Below are 16,287 nucleotides of genomic sequence, written 5' to 3'. Positions count from 1 at the left end.
GGGGCGGCATTTGTAAATAAGTGCTACTTCTCTTTAGAATATAAGAAATAGGAGCAGGAGTAGGCCATTTGGCCCTTCGAGCCTGCTGCACCATTCAATAAAATCATGGCTGATCTGATCAGGTACTCCACTCCACTTTCCTACCCGCTCCCCATAACCCTTGACTCCCATATCATTCAGAATACCTCTGACCTTATGGTTATTGAGGCAGCCGCACACCAAACAATGCTGAGAATGAGGTGCTGCAGCATCAAAGGACCTCCCCTTTCAGTAGTGAAAAAAGCCTATGGCAATCATTACTTGTGTTTAGACTACACCCGATATTGGTCCATCTTTTCAGTGTAACGCCAATGAGCTTGGGTTTTTAAACGAGAATCATGACTGCAATCATGTTAATGAGGAGTGAGGACGAATTTTGCGTGCTGTATAGACGATTTTCAATTGGAGCTACTTAACCACTTTTAGTCTAAACACCGCCCATTCCTTGACTATAAAGAATTTCTAGCCCTACAGCACAGCAACAAGCATTCAGCCTAACTGGTCTGTGCCAGTGTTTATGCTCCACACGAGCCTCCTCTCACCTTATTTCATCTCACCCTATCACCATATTCTTTTATTCATTTCTCAAATACTTACCTAGCTTCCCCTTAAATGCATCGATACTATTCGTTTCACCCACTCCTTGTAGCAGAGAGTTCCACATTCTCACCACTGAGTAAAAAAAGTTTCTCCTGAATTCCTTATTGGATTTATTGGTGAATATCTAATATTTTTGGCCCTTAGTTTTGGATTCCCTTACAAGTGGAAATATCTTCTCTACGCCTAGTAGCTGGGGAGAAATTGTTTCCACTGGCGGGAGAGCCTGTAACTAGAAGATAATCTGCAAAAGAACCAGAGGGAGATGAGGAGAATGTTTTTACGCAGCGAGTTGTTGTGATCTGGAATGCGCTGCCTGAAAGGGCAGTGGGAGCAGATTCAATAGTAACTTTCGAAAGAGAATTGGACAAATACTTGAAAAAGAAAAATTATAGGGCTGTGGGGAAAGAGCAGGGGGAGTGGGGCTAATTGGATCGCTCTTTCAAAGAGCCGGCACAGGCACGATGGGCCGAATGGCCTTCTGTGCTGTAAGATTCAATGATTTAAATTAACATACTGTCTTTTATGTCTTGAACTCGGATTTGAGTCCAGCCCAGACTACCTCTGAAGAAATTATGAGCCACACAGATTATTTTGAAAGTGCGTCTTGCTCTATGAATTGTAGCATTATATGTAGTATTGCAGAAAAATGGCAGGGGCTTTTGGATAGACACAATTACAAAACATTGAAGGGGCTTAATTTCCTGTGTACATCATTTTTAGTACAATTAACGTGACCTGCTTAGTTTAAGTGGGCTGTTAAAATAGCACAAGCAGTAATTCGATGGGAACACATGAGTCTGTGAACTAAAAGTTAGCATCTTGTGCAACTTAAGCTCCCATGTTACGTGAAGCCTAAAATTTGAAGGGTAGTCGTCAGCTGTTTGGTATTTTTGTGTCAGTTGTAGTTCAGTTGACAGCACTCTCGCCTCTGAGTCGGAAGGTTGTGGGTTCAAATCTTAATCCAGCGACTTGAGCACGTAATTTAGGTTGAAACCTCAGTGCAGTTCTTAGGGAGTGCTGCATTGTAGGAGGGGCCATCTTTCAGATGAGACTTTAAACCAAGGCCCCTTCTGCCCTCTCGAGTGGATGTAAACAATCCCATGGCACAAATCGAAGAAGAGCAGAGGCCATTATTTATCCTTCAACGGACATCAATAAAACAGATTATCTGATCATTATTACTGCTGTTTGCGGGAGCTTGCTGTGTGAAAATTGGCTGCTGCATTTCCTACATTAAAGAAAGACTTGCGTTTCTATAGCGCCTTTCACGCTCAACGGATGTTCTAAAGCGCTTTACAACCAATGAAGTACTGTTTTGGGGGAAGTGTAGGCACTGCTGTAATGTAGGAAACGCGGCAGCCAATTTATGCACAGCTAGCTTCCACAAACAGCAATGTGATAATGTCCAGACAGTCTGTTTTTGTTGTGTTGATTGAGGAATAACTATTTGGCCAGGACACCGGGGATAACTCCACTGCTCTTCTTCGAAATAGTGCCATGGGATCTTTTACGTCCACCTGAGGGAGCAGACAGTGCCTCCGTTTAACATTACAACAGTGACTACATTTAAAAAGTAATTCATTGGCTGTAAAGCACTTTGGGATGTCCTGAGGTCGTGAAAGGTGTTATATAAATATTAATTCTTTAATTTCCTTGTAAAAAGGAGCAGTGGGGCTGTGGTTCAACTCAATATTTATCAGATTTTAACCACTCCTCCATTTTGTTTGCGGTTGAGTCCTGTGTGACATCACGTAAGTGTTATGACATCAGCAGGAGCAAACCTATGAGAAATCAATACCTGCTTACCAATCAGCTTTCAGTATTTATGAGGTATGATATTTATGTTAGAATTGTTTTATTTGTATTTTTATTACAAATACCTGCAGAAGGTGAGTTTTTTTAAATGAAGTTCTCAGCTATAACACAGTCATAGAAGGTGTTCAAGGTTTAGTAAAGGGTGCAGAGGAGATTTAGAATGGTACCAGGGATGAGGGATTTCAGTTACGTGCAGAGATTGAGAAACTGGGATTGTTCTCCTTAGAGCAGAGAAAGCAATGAGGAGATTTAATACAGGTGTTCAAAATGATGAAGGGTTTTGATAGAGTGAATAAGGATAAACTGTTTCTAGTGTCAGAAGAGTCGGTAACCAGAGGACACAGATTTAAAATACTTTTGAGATTTAAGATACTTGGCAAAAGAAGCAGAGGCGAGATGAGGAGATTTGTTTTTACGTAGCGAGTTATGATCTAGAATGCACTGTCTGAAAGAAAAAGATTCAAGTATTTCTTTCAAAAAGGAATTAGATAAAAACTTGTAGGGGAGAAAATTGTATGGCTCTGGCGAAAGAGCAGGTGAGTGGGACTAATTGGATAGCTCTTTCAGAGAACCGACACGGGCACGATGGGATTCTATAATATATTGTTGGTAGTGCACAGTACTTATGGTTCAGTGCACATGTTACAAAGACAGAGCAAGAGCAGGTAAAGATCCAGGAGCTGCAACACAGGATTACCTACATGCTAAACTGCGGAAGCTGCATGCTATAGACAGAGTTAAGCAATCCCACAATCAGTGGATCAGATCAAAGCTCTGCAGTCCTGCCACATCCAGTCCTGAATGGTGGTGGACAATTAAACAACTAATGGGAGGAGGAGGCTCCATGAACATCCTCATCCTTAACGAGGGTGGAGCTCGGCACGTGAGCGCAAAAGACAAGGCTGAAGTGTTCACAACCATCTTCAGCCAGAAGTGCCGAGTGGATGATCCCTCTTGGCCTCTTCCGGAGGTCCCCGAAATCACAGAAGCCAGTTATCAGCCAATTCGATTCACTCTATGTGATATCAAAATACAGCAAAGGCTATGGATTGCAAAAACATCCCGGCTGTCATGCTGAAGACTTGTGCTCCAGAACTAGCCGCATCTCAAGCCAAGCTGTTCCAGTACAGCTACAACATTGGCATCAGCCCGACAATGTGGAAAACTGCCCAGATATGTCCTGTCCACAAAAAAACAGGATAAATCAAATCCAGCCAATTACCGCCCATCAGTCTACTCTCAATCACTAGCAAAGATGGGCGGTGTCATCGACAATGCTATCAAGTGGCACTTACCAATAATTTGCTCACCGATGCTCAGTTTGGGTTCCGCCAGGACCACTTGTCTCCAGACCTCATTACAGCCTTGGCATAACGTTCCGTAGGTGAGGTGTGAGTGACTGCCCTTGACATCAAGGCAGCATTTGACCGAGTGTGGCATCAAGGAGCCCTAGTAAAACTGAAGTCAATGGGAATCAGGCGGAAAACTCTCCACTGGTTGCAGTCATACCTAGCACAAAGGAAGATGGTTGTTGGAGGCCAATCACCACAGCCTCAGGACATCGCTGCAGGATTTCCTCAGGGCAGTGTCCTAGGCCCAGCCATCTTCAGCTGCTTCATCAATGAACTTCCCTCCATCGTAAGATCAGAAGTGGGGATGTTCACTAATGATTGCACAGTGTTCAGTTCCATTCGCGACTCCTCAGATAATGGAGCAGTCAATGCCCGCATGCAGCAAGACCTGGACAACATTCAGGCTTGGGCTGATAAATGGCAAGTAACATTTGCGCCACACAAGTGCCAGGCAATGACCATCTCCAACAAGAAAGAGTCTAACTACCGCCCCATGACATTTAATGATATTGCCGAATCTCCCACCATCAACATCCCTGGGGGTCACTATTGACCAAAAATTCAACTGGACCAGCCACATTAATACTGTGGACACAAGAGCAGGTCAGCAGCTATGTATTCTGACTCCCCAAACAAAGCCTTCCCCCATCTACAAGGCACGAGTCAGGAGTGTGATGGAACACTCTCCACTTGTCTGGATGAGTGCAGCTCCAACAACACTCAAGAAGCTCGACATCATTCAGGACAAAGCAGCCGCTTGATTGGCAACTTGTCCACCACCTTAAACATTCACTCCCTCCATCATCGGCGCACCGTGGCTCAAGTGTGCACCATCTACAAAATGCATTGCAGCAACTCGTCAAGGCTTCTTCGACAGCATCTCCCAAACCCTCTACCACATGGAAGGACAAAGGCAGCGCAGTCGGTGCCTGCATGCAGCAAGACCTGGACAACATTCAGGCCTCAGTTGATAAGTGGCAAGTAACATTTGAACTACACAAGTGCCAGGCAATGATCATCTTCAACAAGGGAGAGTCTAACCACCGCCCACTGTCATTCAAGTGCATTACCATCGGTGCATCCCGCACCATCAAAACTGGGGGTCACCATTAACCAGAAGCTTAACTGCACCAGCCACATAAATACTGTGGCAACAAGAGCGGGTTAGAGGCTAGGTATTCTGCGGCGAGTGACTCTCCTCCTGACTCCCCAAAGCCTTTCCACCATCTACAAGGCACAAGGCAGGAGTGTGATGGAATACTCTCCAATTGCCTGGATGAGTTCAGCTCCAACAACACTCAAAAAGCTTGACACCATCCAGGACAAAGCAGCCTGCTTGATCGGCACCCCATCCACCACCTTAAACATTCACTCCCATCACCACCGGCGCACCATGGTTGCAGTGTGTACCATTTACAACTGTCTAGAAGGATAAGGGCAGCATGGGAACACCATCACCTCCAAGTGCCCCTCCAATTTACACACTATCCTGACTTGGAAATATATTACCTTTCCTTCATTGTCATTGGGTCAAAATCCTGGAACTCCCTCTAACAGCACTGTGGGAGTACCTTCACACACGGACTGCCGCGATTCAAGGAAGTGGCTCACCACCACCTTCTCAAGGGCAATTAGGGATGGGCAATAAATGCCGGTCTAGCCACCAATGCCCACATCCCGTAAACAAATTTTTAAAAAAATCCCACAGCACTATTCAAGGAAGAGCAAGGGTGTTCTTCCTGATGTCACGTCCAATATTTACCCCTCAACCAACAGTTAAAACAGATTATCTGGTCATTTATCTCTTTGCTGTTTGTGGGAACTTGCTGTGCGCAAATTGGCTGCCTCGATTCCTATATTACAACAGTGACAAACACTTCCAAGTACTTCATTGACTAAAAGGCTTTGGGACGTCCTGAGGTCGTGTAAGGTGCTATAGAAATGCAATATGAATAATATGGGCCAGGAATAGAGCCTCTGATCCATTCAGCCTGTCCCACACAATTGTGATACATCACAATGTATACACTCTCCACCCTATCCCACCCACAACCATAACCCAGTGGAAAAGATGACAGTCCAACCAATCGTCCTGGGATTTGGGATTTCTAATTTCAGTTTGGTTTTCATTAGCCTGGAGCTTGTTGTCTCTGCCTGAATACACAGACATCATTTTTTAATATTATGGTTTCAATGTGCAAGATTGTAGGTAGAGTAGGTTGTAGTTCCAGTGTATTTGTGGTATTTCTAATACGTTTTCTTTTGTACAGTTACATCATCCTCTGCAGTCTCAGCTCACGTTGCTTCGGTAATTGTGGCTGTAGTAGAGGGACGTGGGCTTGCCCGGGGTGAAATAGGAATGGCCAGCATTGACCTGAAGAGCCCCGAACTAATATTGTCCCAGTTTGCAGACAACACCACATATGCTAAGGTAATACATTCAGAAAAACAAATCTTTATTTGGTTACACGTCCTATGCCCTGGGTAAGATAGTCAACCATTAACATCTCGCAGTCTCTCATCCAGCTGCCACCTGCCACCTGTCTTCAAGAAGAAGGCCCACCACCTACTCAGGGTAACAAGGGATAGGCTATAAATGTGACCACCCCATGCTGCCTTGGAAGAATTTCCAGCATCCCAACAAAGTCCTCCACTGATTCGACTCTCGAATACTTTTCTATTGATGCAAAAGGAGTTTTGAGGGAGTTTTTAGTGACTGGAGGGTCGGTAACCAGAGGAGACATTTTTAAGGGAATAGATAGGGGGAGATTAAGAGATTTTTAAAAAGTGCAGCGAGTTGTTGTGATCTGGAACGCGCTGTCTGCAAGGGTGGTGGGAGCAGATTCAATAATAACTTTCAAACGGGAATTGGATAAATACTTGAAAATTGGCAGGGGAGTGGGACTAATTGGATAGCTCTTTCAAAAAGTCAACACAGGCACGACGGGCCAGATGGCCTCCTTCTGTGATGTACGACTGGAATCACATAAAGGTCAGACTGCGAAGGACATTAATGAAGCAGCTGGGTTTTTATGACCGCCTGATAGTTTCATTGGTCATTATTTCTGGTGCTAGTCCATTAATTGCCAGATATATTGAATCAGATCCAAAAGTTGTCTGATGCAATTTGAACTCAGAAACCTCTGGGTTGTTAGTCATGTGTCCATAACAACAATGTCACCATATCCTTACATAATCCTATAGAAAAGCAGCTACTGACATAGGAGACAGTATATATTTGATAAATAGACAGTGCTTGGTATTGTGCAATACATATTAAATTTTTCGGGTTTTTGGGAGTGCAAAGTATGTCCTGAGATACAAGTTAAAATGATTCTTGAGTAATTTTATTTAATTCTGAAATTGTATGATACAAGGCGAAGTGCAGTTCTCCCGCCCTGCCCGTTCCTGCCTTACAGACACTGGGGTAAGGGTTTCATAGACGCTGGCCGTCCTCCAGTACCTCATGCAAGCGCCCATCTGGATTTGTGGTCCCGGATACTGAGCATAAAGGAGCTGTTCGATTATGAAGGTTATCACATAGAACTGCTCTTCGAAAGAGCCGGCACAGACTCAGTGGACCAAATGGCCTCCTTCTGTGCTGTACTATTCTACGATGCTATGAAATCAAGTATTACTACTCCCATTTTCCCAATTTCCCTGTCCTTTCTAAAGATCTTATAGCCTGGAATATTTGGCTCCCAGTCACGCCCAGCTTGTAGCCAGGTCTCTATAATGGCCACTACCTTTAAGCCGAACATGTGTTTCTAATTTGCTGGTTTTATTCCTTATTCGATGTGCCTTTGTGTAGAGTGCCTATTTGGGTAAGTGTCCCGATTCAGCTCGCAGACCCCTCAGGGGTTTCTCACACGTTCTTATTTTTCATCGCTCCTCTTTAATTTACATCAGGTATATTATTATAGCTTCTTATACCTTCTTTTGAACCTAGAGTATTTATATTGCCTTTATCATATTTTGTAGTCTGATCTTTGCTCTCATCCTCATTTCATATTTTTAGGTTATCTATTTTACTGATATTTCTACCCAAATCCTCTCTGCCCCCACATCCCCGTCTTTATTGTTTTAAAGTAATCACAGTTTAATACGAACATAAGAAATAGGAGCAGGAGAAATCAAACAGGGAATTCAGAAGAAAGTTCATTACCCAGAAAGTGGTGAGAATGTGGAACTCGCTCATCCAAAACAAAGGCAGCTCCATTATTGCCCGCCTCAATTCTGTGCTCACTTCCCAGGAATGGGGCTTGAACCCATGACCTTATATAGAATGTACAGCACAGAAACAGGCCATTCGGCCCAACTGGTCGATGCCGGTGTTTATGCTCCACGCGAGCCTCCTCCCACTCTTCATCCAACCTAATCAGCATCGCCTTCTATTCCTTTCACCCTCGTGTTTATCTAGCTTTCCTTTAAATGGATCTATGCTATTCGCCTCAACCACTCCTTGTGGTAGCGAGTTCCACATTACATAGAACATAAAGTACAGAAACTAGCCATTCAGCCCAACCAGTCCATGCCGGGGATTATGCTCCACCCAAGCCTCGTCCCATCCGTCCTCATCTAACTTTATCAGCATAGTCCTCAATTCCTTTCTCCCTCATATGCTTATCTAGCTCTGCCTTAAATGCATCGATATTATTCGCCTCAACCACTCACTGTGGCAGCGAGTTCCACATTCTCACCACTCTGGGTAAAGAACCTTCTTTTGATTTCTTTGTGACTATGTTATATTGATGGCCTCCAGTTATGCTCTTCCCCACAAGTGCAAACACTCTCTCTGTATCCACTCGATCAAAACCTTTCATAATTTTAAAGACCTCCATTAGGTCACCCCTCAGCCTTCTCTTTTCAATAGTGAAGAAGTATAACCTCACAGCTCTCGTATCATCCTTATCACGGGTGAGTCCCATCCTTTTCTCCTCCAAAAGTCCGCACATGCATTTTCCAGTAGGATTCACTGGATAGCATTCAGGAGCGGGAACCCTGCCTGATTTCTTTCCCTTCCCTATCCCAGGGGTGCGGAGTCTGATTGTACTGATCCAGCTGGCACTTGGTCTGGAATCCACTAACAGCACAGACCGAGCGCTGAACTGGGAACTCCTGCTTGTCATGCCCTGTTTTATTAAAAAGCAAAATACTGCGGATTCTGGAAATCTGAAATAAAAACGGAAAATGCTGGAAACGCTCAGCGGGTCGGGCAGCATCTGTGGGGAGAGAAACAGACTTAACGTTTCAGCTCGATGACCTTTCATCAGAACTGTTTATAATGTTGTATGATTTACAATTTATATAATAAAAATTATTAGTAAATACTTTTTAAAATCAAGTTGGTTTGCATCATTTATTTCACTGGATGAAAACATTTCTTGCATTGTTTTTGTTTTACAGGTTATTACCAAGCTGCAGATTTTAACACCTTTAGAAATAATAATGCCAAATACCACTTGTGATAAAGGAAGTGGGACCAAACTATTTACTCTTGTCACAGAAAACTTTAAAGTAAGTGTCATGTATTCAACCAGCATTGTAACCCATGTATAATCTGACCTAAGTTGTACACTGTGAGAACAATGACCACTAGGTGGTGAACTTGTGGGAGACACTCCTAACTTGGACCTTCAGATATAAAAGGGGAAGCCCCACCCACTTCCATCACTTGAGTGCAATGGAATAAAGGACAGGTCACAGATTGACCTCTCAAGCATGCGCCTTGTGTGCATTTATACTGTATAGTAAGGACGTATCAATGGCGAAGAGAAACTGGGATTTAAACCACACGAGCATGGCCACGAGCAGAACAGACGAGAGGTACTGTGTTAAGGAATGGTTGGGACAGAGATTCAACATTGTTAAAGCAGCACACAGTTCTCCAGGCAGACAAGGGCAGTCGGGCATGCCCCAACATGTAGTCGAACCCAGAGGGGGAGTTCGACAGAGACAATGGCAAGCTGAACGGCGATTCACGCCATTGCAAGGGACAATGCGGCCAGTAATGGGGCCATCAACACCTGTTAATGGCGCACTCAAGGACAATAACAGGGGCAGTCAGGGACGATCGACTGGCAAGGGACCTTTTGTTTCCAACAGCAGCTCATGTTGGGGGCGTGGAGGCACACACTTAGCCGGAGTTTGCAGAGATGAGCAAAATATCTGCAGAAATTGCAGAAATGAATGCTGGGGGAAATCGCTGGAAGCTGAAGTTCAGCGAGTTCATGTGGAGCACGTATACAGTTCATACACCAGGACGCCACCGATAATGATGAAAGTGCTCCTCAATGGCATCCCAGTATCAATGGAGTTAGACACGGGGGCCAGCCAGTCCCTGATGGGTATCAAACAGTTCGAAAAGTTGTGGGCGTCCAAGGCCAGAAGGCCAAAATTATCGCCGATTGACGCACAACTACAGACATACACAAAGCAGATCATTCCGGTGCTAGGCAGCGCCACGGTAGTCGTGACCCACAAAGATTCGGAGAACAGGTTGCCACTCTGGGTTGTCCTGGGGGACGGTCCCGCACTACTGGGGAGGAGTTGGCTTGCGGTCATGAACTGGAAATGGGGCGATGTCAATGCAATTTCCTCTGTGGAGCGAGTATCATGCTCACAGATCCTGGACAAATTTGACTCATTATTTCAACCCGGCATTGGCACTTTCATGGGGGCCAAGATAGTGAGTCACATAAAGCCGGACGCCAGGCCAGTACACCACAAGGCCAGAGCGGTGCCGTACGTGATGCGGGAAAAGATAGAAGGCGAATTGGACCGCCTGCTGAGGGAAGGCATCATCTCGCCAGTCGAATTCAGTGACTGGGTGAGTCTAATTGTGCCGGTGCTCAAGGCAGATGGGTCAGTCAGGATATGTGGTGATTACAAGGCCACCATCAATCGGGTGTCACTCCAAGACCAGTACCCGCTACCGAGAGCTATCCGGTGGCAAATTTTTTTCAAAATTGGACCTGACCTCAGCTTACATGACCCAGGAGCTGGCGAGTGAGTCGAAGACGCTGACCACCATCACGACACACATGAGGTTGTTTGAGTACAACAGATGTCCGTTCGGGATTCGCTCGGCCGCCGCGATCTTACAACGAAATATGGAAAGCCTTCTCAAGTCGATTCCAGGGACGGTGGTTTTTTAGGACGACATCCTCATCATGGGTTATGATACTGAAGAACACCTCCACAACCTGGAGGAGGTGCTACACAGACTGGACCGGGTAGGGCTGCGACTGAAAAAGGCGAAGAGCGTCTTCCTAGCTCCAGAGGTAGAATTCCTGGGGATGAGGGTAGCAGCAGTCGGGATCAGCCCTACTGCGTCCAAGACGGAAGCGATCCAGAGAGCACCCAGACCCCGTAACACAACGGAGCTGCGTTCATTCCTGGGGCTCCTGAACTATTTTGGTAACTTTCTTCCCAAATTGAGCATGCTGCTAGAGCCGCTACACGTGCTCCTATGCAAAGGTCATGAATGGGTCTGGGGGGACAACCAGGAAAGGGCTTTTAATAGAGCACGCAATTTGTTATGTTCCAACAATCTGTTAATGCTATATGACCCATGTAAGAAACTTGTGTTAACGTGCGATGCGTCGTCCTATGGTGTCGGGTGTGTGTTACAGCATGTTAATGCCAAGGGTCAGTTACAGCCGGTAGCTTATGCCTCCAGAAGTCTGTCCCAGGCAGAAAGGGGCTACAGGATGGTAGAAAAGGAGGTGCTCGCATGTGTATATGCGGTAAAGAAAATGCACCAGTACCTGTTTGGCAGGAAATTTGAGCTGGAGACAGATCACAAACCCCTAACGTCCCTTTTGGCCAACAACAAGGCCATAAATGCAAACGCATCGGCCCGCATACAGAGGTGGGCACTCACGTTAGCCGCCTATGACTACACTATTCGGCACAGACCGGGCACCGAAAAATGCGCCGATGCACTCAGCAGGCTCCCACTAGCCACCACTGAGGGGGCTACCGAGCATGCTGCTGAGATGGTCATGGCTGTTGAAGCTTTTGGAAGCGAAGGCTCACCTATGACAGCCCGTCAGATCAAAGTCTGGACAAATAGAGACCCGCTATTGTCTCTAGCCAAGAAATGTGTCCTGAATGGGGACTGGGCAGCCACGTACAGGGAATGCCCTGAGGAATTTAAACCATTTCACAGACGCAGAGATGAACTCTCGATTCAGGCCGATTGCCTACTGTGGGGAAACCGAGTAGTCATGCCCCAGATGGGCAGAGAGGTGTTCAAGGAGCACCCGAGCATTGTCACGATGAAGGCAATTGCCAGGTCACACGTTTGGTGGCCAGGGATAGACGCAGATCTGGAACTTTGTGTTCGCAGGTGCAACACGTGTGCCCAGCTGGGCAATGCGCCCAGGGAAGCCCCCCATAGCCCCTGGCCATGGCCCGCCAAGCCTTGGTCACGCATCCATGTGGACTACGCAGGTCGTTTCATGGGAAAAATGTTTTTGGTTGTAGTAGACGCCTACTCCAAATGGATCGAGTGTGACATTTTAAATTCAAGCACATCCTCTGCCACGGTAGAAAGTCTACGGGAAATGTTCGCCGCCCACGGTCTACCGGACAGCTTGGTCAGCGACAATGGCCCGTGCTTCACAAGCACTGAATTCCAGGAATTCATGGCAGGCAATGGAATTAACCATATCAGAATGGCACTGTTCAAGCCGGCCTCAAACGGCCAGGCAGAACGAGCAGTGCAGATCATCAAATGGGGATGCTCAGAATCCAAGGGGGTTCCCTACAATGCCGCTTATCACGCCTCCTTTTGGCCTTCAGATCCCGACCACACTCGCTCACAGGGGTTCCACCCGCAGAGCTGCTAATGAAAAGGACGCTCAAAACCCGGTAATCCCTTATACACCCCACCATGAAAGAAATTGTCGAGAGCAGGCGCCAGTCACAATATGACTACCATGACAGGAATGCGAGGGCGCGATGTATTGATGTAAATGACCCTGTTTTTGTCCTCAACTACGCTGCAGGCACTGTGGTTGCCAAAGAGGGAAATAGGATTCTGGTTGTTAAACTTACCAATGGACAAATCTGCCACAAACATGTGGATCAAACAAAAAGCAGGTTCAGCAACCCCATAGAAAAAGCAGAGGAAGAACACGATATAGAGTTCACTCCTCCACAGGTGACCGAACACTGGAACCAAGTGGAGGAGAGCCCAGTTACTGTGGGCTGTCCGGATAGGCCTGAGGCACCGCAAACAGCAGACACTCAAGCCAGCGCCCAACAACCGGAGCCCCAACTCAGGCGCTCTACAAGATAGCGTAAACGACCAGAGAGACTCAACCTGTGATCCCAATAAGACTTTGTGGGGGGGGGGGAGGTGATGTCATGTATTCAACTAGCATTGCAACCCATGTATAAACTGACCTAAGTTGTACACTGAGAATAATGACCACTAGGTGGTGAACTTGTGGGAGACACTCCTCACCTGGACCTTCAGATATAAAAGGGGAAGCTCCACTTCCATCACTTGAGTGCTATGGAATAAAGGACAGGTCACAGACTGACCTTCTCTCAAGCATGGGCCTCGTGTGTATTTATACTGAATAGTAAGGACGTATCAGTAAGAATGATGCAGAGCTTGTCGACAGTATTTTTTATCTGTATTTTTCTTTTTGAACAACATAATAGTGTTATTCTAGCCCTACAACCCTTTGAGATCTCTGCGTTCATTTAATTGTGGCCTCTTGCGCATCCCTGCTTCCTTCATACCACCATTGGCGGCCGTGCCTTCAGCCACCTGGGCCCTGTAATGCATTTGCTTCACCGGTTCTTGACTTAAGAATTCAGAGCAACACATTGCTATTAAGAACGAATTGGTTTATTAGCAAAGGTTTAACAATCACACTACACATTACCAGTTCATCCACTAGGCTCACAACTGCATACCTCATTGTGGATGGGCTAGATTCAACTGACTGGGGTTTTATTGAATCTTGTGAACATGACATGGCTGGCTAAGCCACTCACAATGCAACAGCTCTGCAACTATTTAATAGCCAAGTGCTCCCTCTTGTAAGGGCACAAAAACTCACAAATTAACTAATAAACATTAAAGGGAACCTTGACAAATCAAATTTCATTAAAATATTGTTCCCTGTTGAAATTATGCACTCTAGTCCCTCCAGTGCTCACCTCTAGTGGAAGGCCGTGAGCATACCGGTAAACACCGCGTACTCGCTCAACAGCTCTACAACTATTTTAGTTGAAGACAATAATCAAACCTGTGAACATACTCACAGGTGCATACATTACAGGCTGTAAGCTCTGGAAATCTCTCCCAAAACCTCTCCTCCTCTCTACCGCTCTTTTAAGGCGGTCCGAGGAACCTATCTCTGATCACTTGTGGGGAAGAGCAAAACTAGAGGCCATCAATATAATATAGTCACCAAGAAATCAAACAAGGAATTTAGAAGAAATGTATTTCACCAGAGAGTGGTAAGACTGTTAAAGATGCTATATAATTGCAAGTTGTTGTGTTACACGTCACTCTTTACCTCTGTGAAAATCATAGAATTGTACAATGATAGAGGATAGAAGGAGGCCATTCGGCCCATCATGCCTGTGTCAGTCCAGAGCCTCTGTAGTGCTCCTGATGGCCCTCACCCATCACTGAAGATCCCGGGTGGGCGAGGGAATGGAAGGGATCACATTCTTACAGCTCTCTTACACGCGGATGAGAAGCTAACTGTAACGCAAGAGCTGCCGGCGAATGGAAAACAGCATATTATCCATTTTCAGTACAAGTTAACTGACTCTAAGGTCTCCAAATGGGATACTGTTTTCTCCAATAAGAGTCTGCTGGGATTTTGGTGGAAGGAAGCAAAGAAGGGTTAGCTGTGCTGTTCGAATTTGCTGAGGAGAAGATGAAGGTGAAATATGTGTTTGTCTGCTTCTACAAAAACAGAGCCTTGCTTTTGAGGACATTCAGCTTCATGGGCTTTGAGATTGTGAGACCAGGCCATCCCTTGGTTCCAGCTTGGCCTGATGTCCTGTTCATGGTGTGCTCCATTGATCAGTCATTGTCTGAGGAGGAGTAGTCGCATAAAGGAACATAGGGCTCAATTTTCCCCAAGCCTGTTTTCTGGTGTATTGCCAGAGTTACGCTGGGTTTTCTAGGCCAGAAATGCGGCAGAAATATTTTGCCAAACTTTCCCCGATGTATAATTTGAATTTGGCGCTGTGCAGCGTGTCCAGTCGCCCCGGGGGGTGGAGCCTGCTGTCTGCGCCAAAACACGAAGCCGCATCTTCTGCACATGTGCGGAAAAATTTTTTACGTTTTTGACGTCATACCAATGAACGCGCATGCTCAATACAGCTCAGATTTGGCAATCGGCCATTTTTAAAGAGCCAGTTGTGTGTATGTGTGTGAGAAGGAGTGCCTTGTGAGAACATTGGAAAAATCGCAGCTGGAGCAATACAAGATGCAACGTGGACCAAAGACCAAGAATTTCTTACAGGAAAAAGTGGAGGCACTAGTTACTGTGATTGAGAACCGATGGCAGGAGCTGGACACCAGTAGAAGTCACATAAAAGTTCCACCCAAAGAAATGAAGAAACGCTGGAACCAAGTTGCAGAAGATTACTGTGTAATGGTGAACACCATGAGATCTGGAAGCAAGTAGTTAGTGTAAGTAATATTTTCATTTATTCAATGCAATTGTAAATATGACCAGCTGTATATGTCCCACCCAGAAAGACGCCCTCTCTAAAAAGTTGCATTTTCATCTTTGCAGAGGAAGGTGGCACATAGTAAAAGGGAAAGAACTCGAACAGGAGGAGGCCGAGCAAATCTGCACCCACTGACACTTTTGGAAGAGAGGGTCACTGCTTTGATGGGTCCTGCCTGGAAAAAAGCAATCAGTACTGCACAAGCTGGGCCCACACTCGAGGGAGAGGGTAAGTTCTGCAAATTCGTCATGGTCCTTCAAATCAGCCTGCTGCCTTGTCTGCGATGTGTGAGCCTACTCATGCCACCCACCCTGCCCCCTCCTCTGCTGCCAACCATTTGACTGTTCTGTTATCTTTTGCAGAACTTGAGGCCAACCCTGACAATACAGAAGAAGATTCAGACGAGGATGAGCCTGAAAAGGTGAACATCTTGCAATCCAACCCTCCAGACTAACATGGGGGTGAGGGGGAGGGGATGGAGCTGAATGAAGCTCCCACTGTTGTACTGACTTTGGAGGAGGTGCCGATCGTGGAGGTGCCAACCCCTTCCGTGACCAGTGGTTTGAGTGATGGTGGAACATCTTCTGAGTTTGCAGGTCCCAGTACTGGGGTGCAGCGAGGCACACCCAGGGCCTCACTGTCCCAGGCTGCGGGTCCCAGTGGGATGCAGCGAGCCACACCCAGGGTGAGGAGGAGAAGGAGAGCTCGACCACGTTTTCTTGAGATGCAGGATGTAACAGATGTGGTTCAGATGATGTCATTG

At 46.1% G+C, this 16,287-nt stretch overlaps 1 protein-coding gene across 4 annotated transcripts in view; it reads left to right on the top strand.

The window, feature by feature from the left end:
- Positions 1–16,287, top strand: part of msh4 (mutS homolog 4) — a 133,179-nt gene that overhangs the window by 39,564 nt on the left and 77,328 nt on the right. For 3 of the 4 annotated variants that reach the window (XM_070886454.1, XM_070886453.1, XM_070886456.1), the window contains exons 3-4: positions 6,077–6,237; positions 9,213–9,323. In XM_070886454.1, coding sequence (XP_070742555.1) covers positions 6,077–6,237; positions 9,213–9,323 — 272 coding nt within the window. Of the gene's footprint in view, positions 1–1,086; positions 1,237–6,076; positions 6,238–9,212; positions 9,324–16,287 lie in introns of those variants that run through there. The other variant, XM_070886455.1, reaches the window with a different exon arrangement.

Source organism: Pristiophorus japonicus, chromosome 8 (assembly GCF_044704955.1).
Source record: "Pristiophorus japonicus isolate sPriJap1 chromosome 8, sPriJap1.hap1, whole genome shotgun sequence".
Taxonomy (NCBI): domain Eukaryota; kingdom Metazoa; phylum Chordata; class Chondrichthyes; family Pristiophoridae; genus Pristiophorus; species Pristiophorus japonicus.
The sequence above is the reverse complement of the archived record's forward strand: the minus strand, read 5'-3'. Positions and strand labels throughout refer to the sequence as shown.